General features: G+C 39.4%; 3 protein-coding genes across 3 annotated transcripts; 1 reads left to right on the top strand and 2 right to left on the bottom strand.

Moving 5' to 3' along the window:
* Window positions 1-448: 448 nt before the first annotated feature.
* Window positions 449-5,002, bottom strand: LOC141909710 (mitochondrial fission factor-like). Its single transcript, XM_074800293.1, has 4 exons — window positions 4,965-5,002; window positions 3,923-4,208; window positions 2,329-2,581; window positions 449-1,642 (listed from the first exon to the last, which is right to left on the bottom strand). The coding sequence occupies exons 2-4, from the start codon at window positions 4,179-4,181 to the stop codon at window positions 1,402-1,404; spliced, it is 753 nt and encodes a 250-aa protein (XP_074656394.1). The 5' UTR covers window positions 4,182-4,208; window positions 4,965-5,002; the 3' UTR covers window positions 449-1,401.
* A 929-nt stretch (window positions 5,003-5,931) lies between these two features.
* Window positions 5,932-10,210, bottom strand: LOC141909724 (uncharacterized). Its single transcript, XM_074800315.1, has 6 exons — window positions 10,082-10,210; window positions 9,374-9,520; window positions 8,490-8,545; window positions 8,338-8,417; window positions 7,845-7,921; window positions 5,932-6,902 (listed from the first exon to the last, which is right to left on the bottom strand). Exons 1-6 carry the CDS (start codon window positions 10,164-10,166, stop codon window positions 6,859-6,861), a joined length of 489 nt encoding a protein of 162 aa, XP_074656416.1. The 5' UTR covers window positions 10,167-10,210; the 3' UTR covers window positions 5,932-6,858.
* Window positions 10,211-10,938: 728 nt separating this feature from the next.
* On the top strand, window positions 10,939-19,135 carry LOC141909863 (zinc finger protein 395-like). Its single transcript, XM_074800519.1, has 7 exons — window positions 10,939-11,687; window positions 14,115-14,293; window positions 14,706-15,001; window positions 17,149-17,252; window positions 17,875-18,058; window positions 18,143-18,265; window positions 18,682-19,135. The coding sequence occupies exons 1-7, from the start codon at window positions 11,119-11,121 to the stop codon at window positions 18,901-18,903; spliced, it is 1,677 nt and encodes a 558-aa protein (XP_074656620.1). The 5' UTR covers window positions 10,939-11,118; the 3' UTR covers window positions 18,904-19,135.
* Window positions 19,136-19,368: the final 233 nt, after the last annotated feature.

The raw sequence follows: 19,368 nt of genomic DNA, 5'->3' as shown, positions 1-19,368 counted from the left end.
CCGATCACGCGATCATTTTGGGTCCGGGACAGTGAGTACATGGGCGCCACATGGTCCCATGCCTGTTTGGTACGACCAACACCGTAGGGCCAGGCATGGGTCTAGGCTTCCAATATTTGTATGATAGAGCAGACACTCAAACCAGCTGCGCGTCCATGGTTGAAATGGCCGAGTTTTCGATACAGAAACAGTGGAACTGGGTCTGGAAACTGGAATTGGGTTCAAAACTTGTTGATATTGGTTTATCGGTTCAGAACTGTGGAATTGAAACCTGAATTGTGGATAGTTGGTCTGGAAACAGCGAGACTATAGATCCTGAACTGTGAGACTAAGGCAGGGACATCCAGTTTTTCTTTGCTCCTTGTATTCGAAAAAATTTGTTGCGAAAATCCTCTGATCCTAAGAATACTAAAATTATCAATACATATTATTTAAAAAAAAACTTCCTTATTTATTTTTTTTTCCATATATCTTATTTACAATTTAGATTTAAAAGCTTTTCTTTGGAGAACCAGGGATTAAAGCCTTAAATCTGGCATCAGCAGCAGCTATAGGCTACTAATCCCCCTAATCCAACTTCACTAACCCCCTCATCCCATATACACCCACACCCATAGACGACCCACTCGTTTATGGCCCCCTCGCTAATATCCCACACACAGTTCCACAGTTTAAATTAAGTTAATAAATGAGTTAATTGCACGATGAGTTAACTCGAACTCACCACACTGTGGAACTGGGTCGCAGTCCAGGTTTATAGGTTTATGTTTTTTTCTTATTGAATAACAAAAATCATAGTAATAATCTCAACATTCATTATAAATACAATTAGTTTTAGATTTGACATCAAAATACATTTATGAAATACGACACAACAATTTATCTAGTGCAAGTGAGAGAGCCTTAGAAAAAATTTTTGTTCATTTTGTCACAGATCCGAGTTAGTTTGAGTCCAGAAAACTGTGGAACTGGATCCAGAACTGTGGAACTAGATCGAAAACTGTGGATGTGGATCCAGAACTGTGGAACTAGATCGAAAACTGTGGATGTGGATCCAGAACTGTGGAACTGGATCGAAAACTGTGGATGTGGATCCAGAACTGTGGAACTGGATCCAGAACTATGGAACTGGATCCAGAACTGTGGAACTGAGTTCAGAACTGTGGAACTGGATCCAGAACTGTGGATGTGGATCCAGAACTGTGTAACCGAGTCCAGAATTGTGGAACAGGATCCAGAACAGTAGAATTTGGCCCACGTCTGCGGCACTGGGTCTTCAACTGCGGAACCCAGTCCTAAAGAGTCCTTTCTAAGTCGCACTTCATGAGTTTCATGTTTTTAGAACAGAGTTTAATATCGCTCACTTGAAAAGAACCACCGTTCCTGATTTCAGAACCGAGTTTAATATCGTCGACTCGAGAAGAACCAACGAGCCACTTGAACGAAGATATATCCGACGATTAGCGGGTATAAAACGAGTTCGCGTTGAGAACGTTTCTGATTCTCTTTCTGTAAATGCGCGACATGTCGAGTCAGGCGTAAAACGTGACGTTTCAGGAGTAGATTATCATCGTCTCCCTGACCGAGTAGAACGTCGCTCGCCGTCATTCCGGGCGTGAACGGCATCAACGGAGGCGTCACGCTGAAACATATAGATAATATCACAATTACTACACCATGCAGATTCACGAAAAAGTTTAAGCCTAAAACAGTTAAGTTTGAATTGTTGTCCTCATTGAAAACATGAAGTAACCTATGGCAATTACACCAAACATTTTAGTTTAACTTTAGTTTTTTAGTTTAACTTTAGTTTATCAGGCCAGTAGACTGACTGTTCGCCTTCATTAACAAATTCCCAGAGTTTTCCCTCAATTTATCCATGTTATTACACAAAATTCCCCGAGTGAATATGCGGTAGATTATTGGAGAAAATTCTAGGTTTAAAACATTAACAATTTATTAATTTTTCACTTTGTCAATAGCCTATCTGTATTCTCAGAAGTTTTAATCGGGATTTTTGCCAAGATTCGTTAAATTCCCTTCTTAAATTCAATCAATATCTATTACAGCACCCCCCCATATCTAAATCTCACATCAAATGTGGCTCCACTGTGAAACCAAGGCTCGATTTTGGTATTATCCAGAGGATCTAAAGGATATTTTGTTGGGACACTAAAGATTGAAATGAAATTATATCCGGATTTTTGATTCAATGGATTAATCTTGTTATCCTGAGAAGATACTCTCTTGATTAGCATTGAATAGCATTTCAATCGAGCCTTGAAAAAACAATGATTAAATTTCCAACTTCAAGAGAAATAGTTCTACCTTCGCGGGATGAACTCTTCGTGACTAGAATCGTCCAAATTGACGAAACCGTTTTGTAAACTGTGATTAAACTGTGAACTGTCTTTGCTGCGGTCGGCGAGTTCGTCGTCTAAACTCGGATAGTTGACATCGTCGAGTTTCAGAATACGCGGCGGCGTCTCGAGTCCGACGTATTGATACGACGACAGACCCGTGAAATCTAGATTCATCTGATCTCGCGACGATTCTTTCAACCCTATATGATGATCAGAACCTAAAAATTGACCACACAAAAACAAATTATTAGTTTAACCCTTTCAGTGCTGGCTAATTTTGAAATTTTTTTGAAATTTGTTTTAGTTTTAGCAGGCACTGTGTCTTCAGTCAATTTTCGAGGTGTTAAAAAGCTTTTCTTTAGCAGCTATAGACTTTTATTTCATTTATTTATATTTTTTGCAGCATTAAAGCCCAATTTTCGGGGTTCTTACGAATCGGAAATATCATTGAATTCTGGATTTATTTTTCCCTGCACTGCACGCACGGAAAAGTGAGGGAATTCGATGAATTTTTTGGCGTCTTGTTGTTCTTGCTGAGTGGCTCAGGGAACCTTTAAACCTTTCAGTGCTGGCTAATTAATACCCTTTAGTGCTGAAGATAATTTGAAAATTCTGAAAAATTCCACCCTAGTGTGTTGAATAACGGGAATACCACTATAGTGCGTCTACACCATGGTGCGGTGTATCGTTAGTTACTAATATTTAGCTATGTTTGACAGGTGCTGCCATCTTTCAAGAGAGATAATTAGTAATTACTTATTAAATCAATACACCGCACTGCGGTGTAGACGCACTGAAAGGGGTAAGATAATGAAATGAATTACAAATTCTTAACCCTTTCCGTGGTGATACCCTATAGTGCTGAAGATAATTTGAAAATTCTGAAAAATTCCATCCTAGTGTGTTGAATAACGGGAATAGCACTATAGTGCATCTACACCGCGGTGCGGTGCATCGTTAGTGAATAATATTTCACTATGTTTGACAGGTGCAGCCATCTTTCAACAGAGATAATTACTAATTACTAATTACATCATTACACCGCAGTGCAGTGTACTAGCAAAATCCATCACTGATTCGTACACCGCACTGGGGTGTAGACGCACTGAAAGGGTTAACCTCAATCAGTGCGACCTGAAAACCCAGGATGGAATTACTCTGTGACACCAGGGACTAAGGTCAACACTTTCATCGCCACCATAATACGGAACTGCCAACAAGTCCTGGGCCTGGTTTCATAGACTGAGTATCAAAGTTATCCCTAGGGGTAGATCCTCTATCTGGGTGACTACCAGGACCAAGTATCACATGTGTCAGTTAACTCAGAGTTAAAAATATTAACTCAGAACTGTGGAACTGGACCCACTATACTAACGATGATAAACAATGGTTATAACTGACGAATTTCAAAATATTCCCAGGGACTATTTTTCTTCCACATCTATGAAAATCTGAAGTTCGACCTGACTGTATTTGTAGACGCGCTACAGCACGTACTAGATAGAACTACCAGATAAGTCGCCCGTTGGACAAATTAAATATATTCATTTATTTATTACCTGCTAGTAATATACGTTCCGGAACCTGCATGTCCCTCGCCGAATTCTGAATCACCCTCATCCGTTCCTCGTTTTCAGACGTTTTTGTCGTCGTTGCGTTGGAAAGGCCATTAACGTGTCCTTCGTTCATCGACAGTTTTTCGGGAATTCTCATTTTGTTGCTGATGTCGGCTGTGAACGACGGGTCGTAGTTTGACGTGTGTAACGGATCGTAATCACTCGGGTAATCCGTGTGATGGAACGGAGACGAGTCCGACATTGTGCTGCAGTGATGTGTCCACGCGACCTAGAAAATATTTCAAACACAGGTAAAATCATTCGTAAAACTAACAAACAAATAGCTAAAAACAATAGAGTCTGGTTCCATAGTAATGGCATGGCTTAGACTTAAAACCAGGGGCCAGTTGCACAGTCGTGACTTAAACTTAAGACCAGTCTAAGACCAACTTAGTTCTATAGCCAATCTAACAACTTAAGACCAGTCTTAAGATTTAAGACCACTTTTGGACTTAAGTCACAACTATGCAACTGGCCCCAGGAGCCAGTTGCTCAAAAGTTGGTTTCAGATAACCAGATAAATGGCATTATGTTAATTATCCACTGGTTAACTCTAACCAACCTTTGAGCAAACCTGGCCCCAGTCTATGACCATTTCAGTTTTAAACCCAATCTAACGTCTTGATTAAGTCAAGAGCAAGACCAGTCTAAGTTCACTTCGGTTCTATAACCAATCTAACAACTTAACACCAATCTTGAGTTACGTCTCAATTCTGGAACTGGCCGCTTAGGGGGGATCAAATTAAAGTGCTACCCTTTAGTACCAATTATTCAATATCATATCATTTTATCATCTTCTTTCAGGCTACCCGGAAGTAAAATCAGAATAATTCTCAAAACATTTATATCGGCAAATTCGTTCCTTTAAAATGATATGAAACTTCATTCATACAAATGAATAACTCGAGAAACTCTCAAATACTTGAGGAATAACAAGAATAGCGATGAAAAACTACTTTAATCACAAAATATCATCGATTTTCACCTTAAATGTCAATGAACAGGAAGTTCTCCGCCTCACTTGCCAGGGTCAGCACGAAATAAATTATATGAATTGAATTTGCACAATTCAATAAAGTTTATTCGACGTATAGCTTATATTTTTCCTAGGATCGATTGTAAACATTTAATCATGGTTTCAAAAACTTCTCGTTCTTGTTCCTATGAAATCATTACCATTTATAATCATAGGCCAAATTTCGATCCTTGTAATTGATAAACATGCACTTTCTTTTAATGTCTATTTCAATCATGCTTGAGAGAACTAATTCAGCCGAGTGCCAAATTCCTCGTCAAACACCTCACATTTCGTCTTAAAGAGGACCAGCTCAGATGGACAGTTTCAATCCAATTAATAATGTGGTGAAACATTACCAGAAAGTCCTTTTTGAGGGGTAGTGAAATGTGACTTACATAATTTGCATTAACGAATTATGTTTGACTTGATTTATTTAAATAGTCTCTCTTTCAGATTCTCTTTGTCAAGATGAGTTGAGTGTGGCACTATATCGTCCTCACAACATGGATTCATTAAAGGGAGGTCCACAGATTTCGCAGCTGTTAGAAACACTGAATGACTGGACAGAATCTCTGGACAAAGGCAAACAAATCGACTCGGTATATCTTGACTTTAAAAAGGCTTTTGACAGGGTGCCACATAAAAGATTAATGTTTAAGTTAAAACGATGTGGGATTCAAGGGAATGTGTTAAACTGGATTCGAAATTTCCTCCAGCTTTTCTTTTTATTCTAGTTCAACTGCTCATCTTTTTGGTAGACCTATCCATACTATTAAAACTGACCGAGCTGGGCCAGCCGGTGTCCTCTTAAAGTTGAAATAGACATTAAGACAGAAATTGTTTTCTAATCCTCGGAAAAGAATCTAGCCTCAGTCCTCAGAATAATCTAAATCATGTCTTCTCTAGCTAACTCTGAATTCAAAAGACATTTCAATTTTACATTTTACAAAACATTTATTTCTCAAAAACTGATGAACACGTATTTCATTTTAAAACTCGAAATTCTGTGACCAACACATCAAAATATTACTACAGATATTCTCTCTACTACTTAATGCATGATATTCTAGACCTCGATACCAAAAACAACAACAAAATTCATGAAATAAAAATACCGGTACGGGTACAGTCATACCAGGGTCAGATCTAAGCATTTGTCCGATTGTCCAGGACAAGTAAATTTTCATCAGGGCAAGTAGGTTATCATCATCACTTATCCACCGGACTAGTGATAATTTGATTTTTTCCCATTCAGTACAACAGATGATTGTAGATGATTATGTCATCAATCGAACTGCCTGTGTAGGGCAAGTTGATTTTTTAGGGGGCTAGCGAATATCAGATATGCTTGCCCCCATTGGACTAGTGTCTTATATTCCTTAGATCGAACCCTGCAAACTCTTAGGTCCTATACCGGTGTAGTCAAACTCGACGACATAATGATCGTTACGAGAATGACAGAATTAGAAGTTGCAAACATAATCATTAACAAGATATAAATAACAGCAACCAAAATTTGAATTATTTGAAGACACATACAACAATATAAGACACTCCATAGAACTCATGGACACTCATACACTGGGTCGCTAAAAATTCATTTATGACACAATGAATTTTTATAGACACCAACAAATACGTGCACGCAGTGATGCACACATGCGCACACAGTGACCCACACATGCGCACACAGTGACCCACGCATGCACACACACTAAACGCACACACACTAAATGCACACTTGCACTTAACGTAGCACCATTCATGAAGTTGATTTCACTACCAGCACCAGATTAAAAATGGACAATGGATATTTTTAGCGACTTGAAGTTGTCGTGATGGATACGGTTGTCGTGGACGACTAGCTGTTGTACGACTTAGGTGTAATTAACAATGAATCGGCATCTGTAAATATACAATAAACACGCAACTATAGTAACAACAGCGATTCCTCGATTCTCGATTCGTTTACGGAGGAATCTCAGCCAACCACGTTTTAGAAATCGATTTCGGTGCCATGACTAAATTATCAGCATCTGAAAAATGATGAAATTTGAAGTTAGAAACTTTAACAAATTCACCACCGTAACGATGTCTACAGTTACAATTGAAACGGTTGAAATTTTCGTTATTTGAAAAAATAGGACAAATTTCACATCTTCACGTTCTCGGCCGTTTGACTTCAACCACCGAACACACATGGTAAGGGCTTCAACCTGACAACCTCGGTATGATATAACATCTGGAAAAATCAGCTAGGATAAAACAAAAATTATTAGCCATCACACGATATGAATGAGAGGAAAAAACAAAACATCGAAGCACTTGCCCCAAAACGAGGTACTTCTGCAAGAGAAAATGACACTGAGTGGCCACTTATATTTGACTTGCTTTTACTCCGACTATTCTCTGATATACTGGGTCCAGTTCCACAGTTCTGAGTTAAGATTTGACTCAAAGTTAACTCATTGAAAATGAACTAACTTTAACTCAGAGTTAACGCTAACTCAGAACTGTGGAACTGGGTCCAGGTTGTTTTCCCTCACTTAATCTGCTAAGAATTCAAATCAATTAACCTAACAAAGTCAAATACGTAAGACATAGACGATAACTGTTTGATTTTATGCAGAATCTAGCAATTTCCCTGATTTTGAACTTTTTGTCTTTATTTACAAAATTTCCCAAATTTCCCTGAATTTTCCTTGAATTCCAGGTATCTAAGTGGCCACCAAGTGACACTGCACAAAAAGTTGAATATGGCAGTACATGTATAATATATCAAACGGGTGTTTAAATAGGTCAAACATGTGTTTAAATAGGTCAAACATGCACAAGTAACATACTTACATGTGTTGTGTAATAGTTTATCGAGAATGAGACCGATGAAACTGCGCTGTTCCCCGCCATACAACGGCTGAAACAACCTGAAACAGAGACGACCCAATTCTAATCCCAAGTGGTTACACATTCAAGAGTTTAACATCTTCAGTGCCGCCTAATTGATACCCTAAAGTGGTGGGGATAATTTTAAAATTAAAAAAAATTCCCACCCCTAAGACGTGTATTGAATAACAGGCATAGCACTTTGTTGCGTCTACACCGCAGTGCGGCGTATCATTAATTACTAGTATCTAACCGTGTGTGACAGGTGCTGCTCTTTCAATAGGGATAAAAACTGATTACTAATATCATCAATACACTGCCATGTGAACTAGCGAATCCCATCACGATTTATAAGACAAGTGCAGCGTAGACGCGCTGGAAGAATTATAGAGTTTGTGAAATACATTCCCGGTTGAAATCAGAAATGATTCTATTTTATAAAATCTGCGTCACTCACCAGCCGAGGTGGAACCCACAACGAGGACAAACAACAATCTGCCACGTGAAACCAGGAAACCAAGAATCCATTGCATAGGCCTGAAATTCACAAACAATAATAGATCAAATATATCAAACGATCTCAAAGAGGAATCTATACCGATTAATTACCTTATCGACTTTCAGTATATCTGCCTGAGTCGCTGTGATTACTTCAAACTCTGAACCTGGATGAAAAATATTATATTCAAAATCATTCCTTATCTTAACGGAAACAACATTCCAACCTCTGAAAAATGTTAAGATTTAGAGAGAATCCGACCATGGTATGACTGATAAACTGATGCATAATTATTGATGATTAGACTTGTCTTAACCTCTTCACTACCGCAGATAATGTAACGTCCCTCACCAGGATTCGAACTCAATGGCATCATTCAATTCAAATCAATTCGGTATTAGAGGTACTAATCCTCCATCTATGTGTAAAAATTGGAACTAAATTGAAACAGGCGGGTTAAATAGTAGGGCGACACACCAGTGGCATAATGACTCACGTCGACACCAGCAATTGAAAACACATAATATTTGCAATGTAAAAATACGGTGAGAGAAGGTCATTATTTGCGATGTAAATATACGTCACTAATGGTAGAGAAGAGGTTAAGATAGCGATTTAGGGTTAAAATGCAGATCTGCACCTCTCCGCGTAAACAGTTCAATCAATTACATTAAATATCATTGTTTCAGATTCAAAATGTCATCAGCAATTCAGTACATTGCCATTGGCTAATTTTAAGATATCTTCACTAGAGAGAGTATAGAGATTTTAGCCTGGATTCTGTCATTCAGCAGATTGCGTCAATCACGAGAGGTGCGGATCTGCACTTTTACCCGATTTAGATAAATTTCGAAACTTAAGAAAATCATCGATATTTTGTAGATTGTTCATTGGTATAGTGACTTTAATGAAGGTTTGGGTAAATGCTAGCGGAGATTCTAAAAGGGGAGGAGCCAATCAAGCTCGATTGAGTGATTGACAGATTGCAGCTTACCGTGAGGATTTCTGAATCTCTGTATGAGAATTCCGGGTATATTAATGATTGTATCATTGCGTTGATGTATCGCTCGTGGACTAGGGTTGTGGGTTAAATCCAGGGCCTTCGTAACCTCATGACCGCAATGACGACACAACAAATGATCTAAAACAAATCGACAATATTAACAGTTAAAGTTTTTAATCAAAATTTTATCTAAAATTTTGTGTTGTATTGTAGACTGCATTTTTCGACATTGAAAATGATATTTCAGGTCTGAGGCCCAAAGGTAAGTTAAAACCGTTAGATAAATCCTAAAAACGTAGCATCCACTGGGGTTTAAATCTTTTTGCGCCAAGCCCCTGAGATTTCAACCATAATGTCACCACAATAATCATAATGTCAGATTCAGATATCCTTCTTAGATATTTTGACCAACTAAATAAGAAATGACAGCATCAAAAAGAGGATATTTAATGGCTTAGGCCTAAGGCTAAGGGATATTCATTCAACACTGCATTCATAATCAATTGTAATAGTATGGTTAACTCTTAACTCAATTTGAATCAAATTTTCACGTTGAATATACTAAATTTGAATTTGATTGTCAAACTTTGAGGGACACGTCATTACTCTTACTACTGTTTACACCGATTCAAACGATAAAAACACCTTGAGAAAGACTGTTAAAAACTGATTTGAATGGCTGTATGCTATCATACGCACCTTCTGCATCGTATTCAACACCTCGACACGCGTTTAGATAATCACAAATGAACAAAAATAGTGGAAAAATATCGTGAAATTTCATATTTCATTATTTCGGATTCGCACGGGCGCTACCATATTGAATGCTGCATCATGGGAATCAATTCAATTCGATCTGACTTTATTACCCTGAATTTTCAAATCAAGTTCGTTTTAACCCCAACCGAGACCGAGTTTAAGTCAAACGAAGTCAGAATAATTGACTGCAACCAAAATCAGGGAATTATCGCGATTTTTGAAATGAAAGTATCCAAGGTTATCACGGTTGAACGATGGCCTTCAAAAAGCTCTTCCATGGACTCGGGGTACCGGTCATAAATCAACCCAATATTCAGAAAATAGGGCAAAGAATGCGCAATTGAATTTTAGGTTATATTCCAAACTGTTAGATCAGCTAATGAACGAGCGAAATATTTAGGTTAAGGGCTCCAAATAGTTAGGAATCGGATATTCATCTCAGGTTTCGGAGGGAGCATGGCTGAAGGTCAGAACGATTGTAAACACCATTTTATCAGATTGATTGACAGCCTGTTCCTAGTGACACAAAAACAGTTATCCGTCGAAAAAATTACGAAATTCAAATCGGGTGAAATTCACCTCGCGTCGGGTACAAATTCGGGTGAGTCAAGATAGCGACCGCGTAAAGAAACCAGAGAATCGTACGCTAGATTTCGATTATTTAGGATTTGGAATATTTGTAAACACTGTGATGATTGACGTGTACCAGAGCGCCGGGTTCGAGGGGCGGAGTTAATCGCGGCTCGACTAATCAGGAGACCAAAACAAACATCACGTGCTACAATTGAGCGCTTGCCAAGGAACACGCCTTCTTGCAAAACAAAACAAACCGGCTTTTGACAGATGGAAGAAACCGGTAGCGATCAGCTGTTTTTTACGAGGCGAATTTCGGCGTTTAGGACAGTTTGACCGGGGCGTGACCAGCGGGATCACATTGATGGAACATTGATACGTCACTAGAAGAGCAAAAAGCGAACATGTTCGGTTCAAGAAGGCTAGCGAAACGATCTATAGTCGGTACGAGGGTTAGCGCTCTCGGGGAAGATGGCCGTTTTTACCCGGGTTTTATTACGGCAACGGATTCCTCGTCGGAAACGAACGCGAAAACGACCACGTACGAGATCAGATTCGACAACGGGTCCTCGCGTCAAAACGTGTTCCGTAAAGAGATCGTAGCTCCGGGATTTCAATCGATAACGGCCCTGCAGCACCGACCACTGAAACCTGGTCAGAAACTGTTCGTCACTCATAACGGGCGAGAAATATCCGGTGAACTGATCAAACACGACGCGATCGCCGACGAATTGACGATCGTCCACAAGAACTCGACCGGTTTAGCGACAGGCGACGAAGCCGAAGAGACGGAGGAAGATGCGGAAAAGATGTTCGTCACCAGAAAACTGGACGAATGTCGCTTGATCGAAAGTAGAAAGTCGGCCCGATTGCAGGACCACGGAGACAGTACCGACTACTCGAAACTACTGGAAATGCATCCAGAACCGAAAAAGAGAAATGTGTCCAGCGTCATCGATGTACCGGCGAAAAGGTAGGCCTAATACATCAATCATTTCGACTTCATTTTATATATTTAGGTAAGGAATTCATCAAAAAGTTTCGATTTTGAAACATCAGAAGAAACAGTTGATATTAAGATTATATATTGTATTAAGAACTAGATTTCTGAAGAGACGGGGAAAGGGGTTTAGTAACGAAATCAGGATTTCTACTCCGAGCAAATTAAAAATCGTTATCCCCAAAAAAAGGCATAATTCGGGACTTCACTGGAGGAGAAAAGGCTATAGACTATATAGGCCTAGCTCCCTAATTAACTAATAATTGTAATCACAATTTGATTAACTTTTAACCGGTAACCTGGGATCATCTATGTTATTATATGGTAGATTGTATATAGAACATCCAGGCATACATCGACCTCAATTCACACTGTTGTACTGCACACACGTACCTCGCAGTACATAGAACGCTCAAAATAGACAACTGCTGCACTACGATCAATAAGTACTGTGCGCGCACTCACAGTACAGCTAACACGCAGCAGCAATGTGTGTTTACTTTTGTTGTAAATGTTATCAGAGCCGCTAGGAGGCGTGGTGCGCGCACCGGCCGGCACGACCGCGTGACCTAAATCATCTATAGGTCAATCTTAATCACGCGCTGGCTCGTTCCAGGTCAGCGAGGCCTCATCGAGTATGATGTCATAAAGGCCACGTGTGTGGTCGATGCATTGTTTGTTTGTAAACAATGAACTGTCAAACTCGACCGGCACGCGTGTACACTGTTTTGATTCGTCGAGTTGACTGTAACTACCGCAAGCGCTTTACGGCCACTATGACGCGCTAGGTGACTGTTGACAGAAGACCGCGAGTACTAACTCACTAACAATAGTGATTCGTTTAATTGATGGCACTCTTCTGAGGTTGAGGTGTTCGAGCTACCACTGATCGTGCCCGTTAAACGGTAGACATTTAAACGCCCCATCGCGCTATATCACACACTGTTCCCACGGTAGTTAAATATCAATATAACTCAAGGATTAATTAGGCCTAATTAACACCGCCACACTTTGTTGCCATAATAAATAAACCTACTCGATTTGAGCATGGACTCAAAAACAAAAGCTAAAATAATTTACTTAATTCCCTGATCGATATATGGAGTGAGATATGGATAGATTGCGTTGTGAGGTAAGGGCGAACGCGTACATGTAACACTCATCGGTGCTTACGTTTTTCAGGTGTAGTATATTTTCCATTTTTGAGATATGAATTTTCTTCAGATAGAAATCAGTTCATAGGAGCAGCAGCTGGCATCAGCCTTGAGTGATTTAATCATTAGACTTTTTTGTTTCTATAGATGTATAAATTTCAGTTATCTATTTAGTGGGTAGGTTTTCAAAAATTTTCTTTTTATGTTGAATTTTTCCCGACAATCATTTATTTCACCATGTCCCAGCGCTTTAGACCCGCCATTCCGCTTCTGATAAATCAAAAATTGAGACAACCAGCCGGCCGGCCGGTAGCCACACCGAGTGCTGCTGTTGTTAGTTCAAGCTGACGAAAAATCACATTATTACAATATCGCGATATTGAGAATCTGTTTCTCAATGAAAACCAATGTGAACATTAAACACACGCGGGGCGCGGCGACTGTAAATCTTCGCCGGTTTTAAACACAGGTAGAAAGTAACAAGTGTTTCGTCTCAGCTGCGAGAATCATTTACAGTTTTAGTTTAGGATGTCTCTTCATCGGTTAGCACTAACAATCCGGCGGTAACAAACTTCTTCTTTCAATTCAGTCTTTGTTTAATCTTTAAAAATTTGGTTGTAGTGAAAATTTTATTTTCTTAATTCAGATTTTCTTCTATTTGTTAAAAAATGTTACACCCACCAACTGTGGAACTGGGTCCAAAGTCAAATTACACCTACATGACTGTGGAACTGGGTCCAAAGTCAAATTAATCTTTGTTTAATTGTTCTTATTTGTAGTGAAAATTTTCAGCTGTTTTCAGATTTTCTTTGATTTATTATTACGGCCTGAAGGTATTGAATCCACGCAACTGTGGAACTGGGTTCAGAGTCAAATTAAACCCACACAACTGTGGAACTGAATCCATAGTCAAATTAAACCCACACAACTGTGGAACTGGGTTCAGAGTCAAATTAAACCCACACAACTGTGAACTGGATCCATAGTCGTCAGATTAAACCTAAACTGGGTCCAGAATCTGTGGAACTGGGTTCAGATTTAAATTAAATCCACACAACTGTGGAACTGAATCCATAGTCAGATTAAACCTAAATTGGGTTCAGAATCTTTGGAACTGGAACCTGAGTTAAATCAAACCCACACAACTGTGGAACTGGATCCACTAATTTAAGCCTAGTTTGAAGCGATAGATCTTTATCAGTTTTTACATTTGATTGAATTATTTAATTTTTGTTTTTCTAATTAGCCGTCGTAGATGTCACTCACCGGATGATTATCAGCTGAAACTGGAGAGATGCGTCGGAGAGGAGGAGGTGGAAGATGTGATGGAGATCATGGATGAACGAATGGCTGCCATGGTTCTGACCAGTCTCAGTTGTAGTCCGGTGTCGCCGAAATTCCCGACCAGTTTCAACGATCAAACCGGTAAATCATTCATTCACTGCCCCCAGTTACAGTGCATCGAGCTTAGATCTAAGACCGGTTTAAGAATACCATCAGTTCAATAGTGAAATTAACGACAACTTAAAACCAGGGCCCAGTTTCACGAAAAAGTTTAAGCCTAAAACGGTTAAGTTTGAATTGTTGTCCTCATTGAAGACATGAAGTAACCAATGGCAAATGCACCAAAAATTTGAGTTTAACTCTTTTTTAAAACTGGCCCAGTCTTAAGATCACTTTTGGATTTTGTAAGGGATGACTGTAAAACTGGGTCAAGGTTTTTGGACATCGTAAGAGATGACTGTAAAACTAGGTCAAGGCTTTTTAGCGGAAAGACCCCACTGAACTTAAAATAGGGCCTATAGTCTTCGGTTCAACTTACTGCGTATAATTCCAGGTTCAAACCGCAGTCCGCCGCGAGCCGCTAGTTGGAACGAGCGCCACCTACCGGCGACGGCGAACATTAGTCCGTCGTGGAAGGATAGTTACCTATCGACGAGCGCCGCGAGTAGCGGAATCATCAGTAACCAATCAGACGAGTCGACCGACCCGAATCATTCACCGCCGCAACTACCCTCGTCGACGACGCCGACGACAGCGGTGGCGCCACCTTTATTCGGCTCGTATCAGGACGAAGGCATCGAAGTCGATGATGGGTTTTTCTCCGGGGAGCACGCTCGCAAACGTAGGAAGGTAAAAACTTATAACTTTTTATTTTCTTAATCTCCTAGCAGTAGAATAACTACAAAACACATATAAAACCCATGACAGTCAAACTCTAGATAAGTCATCAAATAATTGAAGTCATTACTATTTTTAAACCCATTTCTTATTCGATTTACTGAGCATAAGTCGTTATTTGGATAAGTCGCCACATTTCTCAAGTCATGTCTATTTTTGAGTCTCAATTTCTATTTCTAATCCAATTCACTAAGTGTAAGTCATCATTTGGATAAGTCGTCAGATTACTGAAGTCATCTCTATTTTGACGGAGTCTCAATTTCTATTTCTAATTCAATTTACTACGTGTAAGTCGTCATTTGGATAAAGTCGTCACATTACTGAAGTCATCTCTATTTTTGAGTTCCAATTTGTATTTCTAATCCAATTCACTAAGTGTAAGTCATCATTTGGATAAGTCGTCACATTACTGAAGTCATCTCTATTTTGACGGAGTCTCAATTTCTATTTCTAATTCAATTTACTAAGCTTAAGTCATCATTTGGATTTAAGTCGTCACATGACTATCATCTGATAGATATAAGATTCCCTTTTACGCTCAGCGTACGCGGTATTGATTTTACTGAAAATTTATTTTACTAAATCAGAAAAGTTAACTCGAATCAAATCGAAATGTAGAAACTGATATCTAATCATTTCGTTCGTTCAAATTTTCACCAATCTTTGAGATTTGAATATCCGTTTATCCAAGTTTATACAAATAGGTTTTATATTATTATTAACGTATGGGGCTCACATCGTCATGTGTGTTGAATACAGTGAAGTTGTTTTGTTATTAGTACTTATAGAAAGACTCTCCACTGACTACGCTGTGTATATATATATATATATATATATATATATATATATATATATATATATATATATATATATATATATATATATATATATATATATATATATATATATATATATATATATATATATATATATATATATATATATATATATATATATATATATATATATATATATATATATATATATATATATATATATATATATATATATATATATATATATATATATATATATATATATATATATATATATATATATATATATATATATATATATCTATATATATATATATATATATATTTATATATATATATATATATATATATATATATATATATATATATATATATTATATATATATATATATATATATATACACATATATATATATATATATATATATATATATATATATATTTATATATATATGTGTATACCGGTATTTCTGGTTACCCTTGACTCACTGACACACAGACCCTATTATAAATTAGACCTTCATTTAGAAATCGCATCAATATGAACAGTCAGCGGCGGCGTCGGAAGTGCAGCGTCGACTGCAAAAAATTTAACCGAAATGACGCGTCTTTTTTTCTCTTCGAATGAATTCGCCAAGGCAACACATGAGAGTACCTATCAATGAGAAAGAGTTTGGACGACTGAAAATCTATATATCAAATAGGGCACAAAAAAACTAAAGTCTGGTTACTGGACTGGTTACCCCCCGCCCACCCGGTGACCCCCCAAATCCCCCTTCACTCTTTTCTCTAATACGCGTACACTTTTTCAACCCGCCTTTGAATTAGCCACTCCCCAGCAGTAAGAGATCAATATCAGATTGCATCAGATGTTTTACTTTCATTCATTTATTTTTTACTCACAGCTTGTTGTTTCGCATTCATTATCTCCAAACCACAGCTACCCCCACGCCAAACCAACCACCGCCAACAGAACAGAGCTTCCCCATACCAAACATCTACCACACGCCGCACAAAGCTACCCCACACCAAACCAATCACCACGCCACACCACCCACACAAAGCACTTCATACACCACATTACCACAGATGCATTCAGTGTTGAGTGAGAAGTGGCATTGAGTCCTGCTGGCTGATCTAACAGTCGACACTTGGGTCCCGTCCTGAGAAACAATCCAATAGGGTAGGGAAACCAAGACTTATAGTTACAGAATCTAACATCCATAAATATAACAGGGTCTTGACCTTACTGACCCCCCACAACCCCAGACATACGTCGCTAACATATAAATATAACTGATGAATGATTTTCTCTTGTCTCAGAGTTCGTCGATGAAGACAGTTTATCAGTGCACGTGGCCGGGATGTATGATCACTCTGAATACTGAACAGTTGATTGAGAAACACGTCAGGAACACTCATCTCGGGTAAGAGTAAAATCCTTGCGCTGTCCGGCCATACAGAATCCTCGCGCTGTCCGGCCATACAGAATCCTCGCGCTGTCCGGCCATACAGGACCCTCGCGCTGTCCGGCCATACAGGACCCTCGCGCTGTCAGCCACACAGAACCCTCGCGCTGTCCGGCCATACAGAACCCTCGCGCTGTCCGGCCATACAGAACCCTCGCGCTGTCCGGCTATACAGAACCCTCGCGCTGTCCGGCCATACAGAATCCTCGCGCTGTCCGGCCATACAGGACCCTCGCGCTGTCGGCCACACAGAACCCTCGCATTGTCTGGCCACACAGAGCCTCGCGCTGTCCAGCCATACAGAACCCTCACACTGTCTGACCACACAGAACCCTTGCGCTGTCCAGCCATACAGAACCCTCGCGCTGTCCAGCCACACAGAACCCTCGCGCCCCGCATTCCTATCATATACATGAATTGTAAAATTTCAAACCTAGAAATTTCTCTTAATTTACTCGGAATTTTGTGTAATCACATGGAAAAATAATCAGGGAAAACTCAGAGGATGATCGGAAAGTGGCGCCACCCTGTATGAAATCACTAAATGTGATGATGGTACGATTTTCTGAATGTTTTTCAGTCCACGGCAGCAGCATTCGAGCGATTCTGATCTATCCGATCACGAAGAGGAATTCTACTACGCCGAAGTCGAAGTCGAGGAGAACGAAGCGTTACCGATGGCGACGACCGCTTCATTGTTACATCGATCGATCGTTACTAGGCAACCACCCATGGCGATTCACGACCACGATTATCAGAAAAAGGTGAACTGAATTTCCCCGGAAAAAACTTCTGTCTTTATCGTCAGGTATTATACGAATCAGACTTACGTCGTTCATTTTCTTCAGGAGCGACCGATATTCTTTCATAATACGCGACCCGATACTAGCGGCGCCATCTCTATACCGATTCCGCACGTTAAACGATCGCTGTCATGGCAACCGCATCACGGGAGCAGCGGTGCGATGTCGGTAAGTGTCCGCATCATCAGCAGCAGCAGCCGCTGAAACACAATCACAAACACCAGGGGGTGCTGCAGTTGCCTAAAGATAACCAGCAGATAAATACCATCTACTGGTTAATATCAACCAACTTTTCAGCAACTGCAGCGTCCCCTGGTGTTTAAGTGAATTGATATTGTGGGTGTCCCTCAATAATATTTGTCAGGGGCTGCTGTTGCTCAAAAGTTAGAGTTCACCAGTAGATAGTTGACATAGCGATAATTAAAAGTTTATTATTACTATGACATTTATCGGCCGGTTATCTTTAACCAATTTTTGAGCAACTGCAGCCACAAGACTGGATATAGTATCCAACTATCTATAGAATGGGTTTTAAACTTATTATATCAGTTCTTAATTCTAACGCTCAACTTTTATCCCTATAGATGTCGCCACCTACTCGACTCGCTAAGTTCGTTCCGCAGTTTCTTTCGTCGTCGACGCCGACAAAGACGGCCATTTTGATCAGTCCGCCGCGTAATTCGCCACTGCACAAACGTTCCCGTAGCGACGTGAAAAAATGTCGCAAAATCTACGGAATGGACAATCGTGATATGTGGTGTACGCAGTGTAAATGGAAGAAAGCATGCACGAGGTTTACTGAATAGTTAGTTACTATGACGACCAGATTTATCGAATGGTTACTACGACGACCGTTGAATGGTAACGATGACAATCGTTAAATGGTTACTATGGCGATTGTCTTCCCGCAATAGATACATCAGCTCTCAGGACTCGGATTGCATTCCATCAATTACATCATAGATGGCAGCGGAAATTTGGAGGAAAAATGGCGGATAAAATCGCTGTAACATCAACTACAGTATCGGGTCCAGCTTCCGGGATCGGATCTTCTTCGACAGTTATGAGTTAAGAGTTAACTCTTCGAGTTGAAATCAGTTCATTTTTAATGAGTTGAGTTGAAATCAGTTCATTTTTAATGAGTTGAGTTGAAATCAGTTCATTTTTAATGAGTTGAGTTGAAATCAGTTAACTCTGTTCATTTTTAATGAGTTGAGTTGAAATCAGTTCATTTTTAATGAGTTTACTCTTGAGTCAAATCTGAACTCACA

This window comes from Tubulanus polymorphus, chromosome 8, assembly GCF_964204645.1.
Source record: "Tubulanus polymorphus chromosome 8, tnTubPoly1.2, whole genome shotgun sequence".
In the NCBI taxonomy this organism is placed as follows: Eukaryota; Metazoa; Nemertea; class Palaeonemertea; order Tubulaniformes; family Tubulanidae; genus Tubulanus; species Tubulanus polymorphus.
The sequence above is the reverse complement of the archived record's forward strand: the minus strand, read 5'-3'. Positions and strand labels throughout refer to the sequence as shown.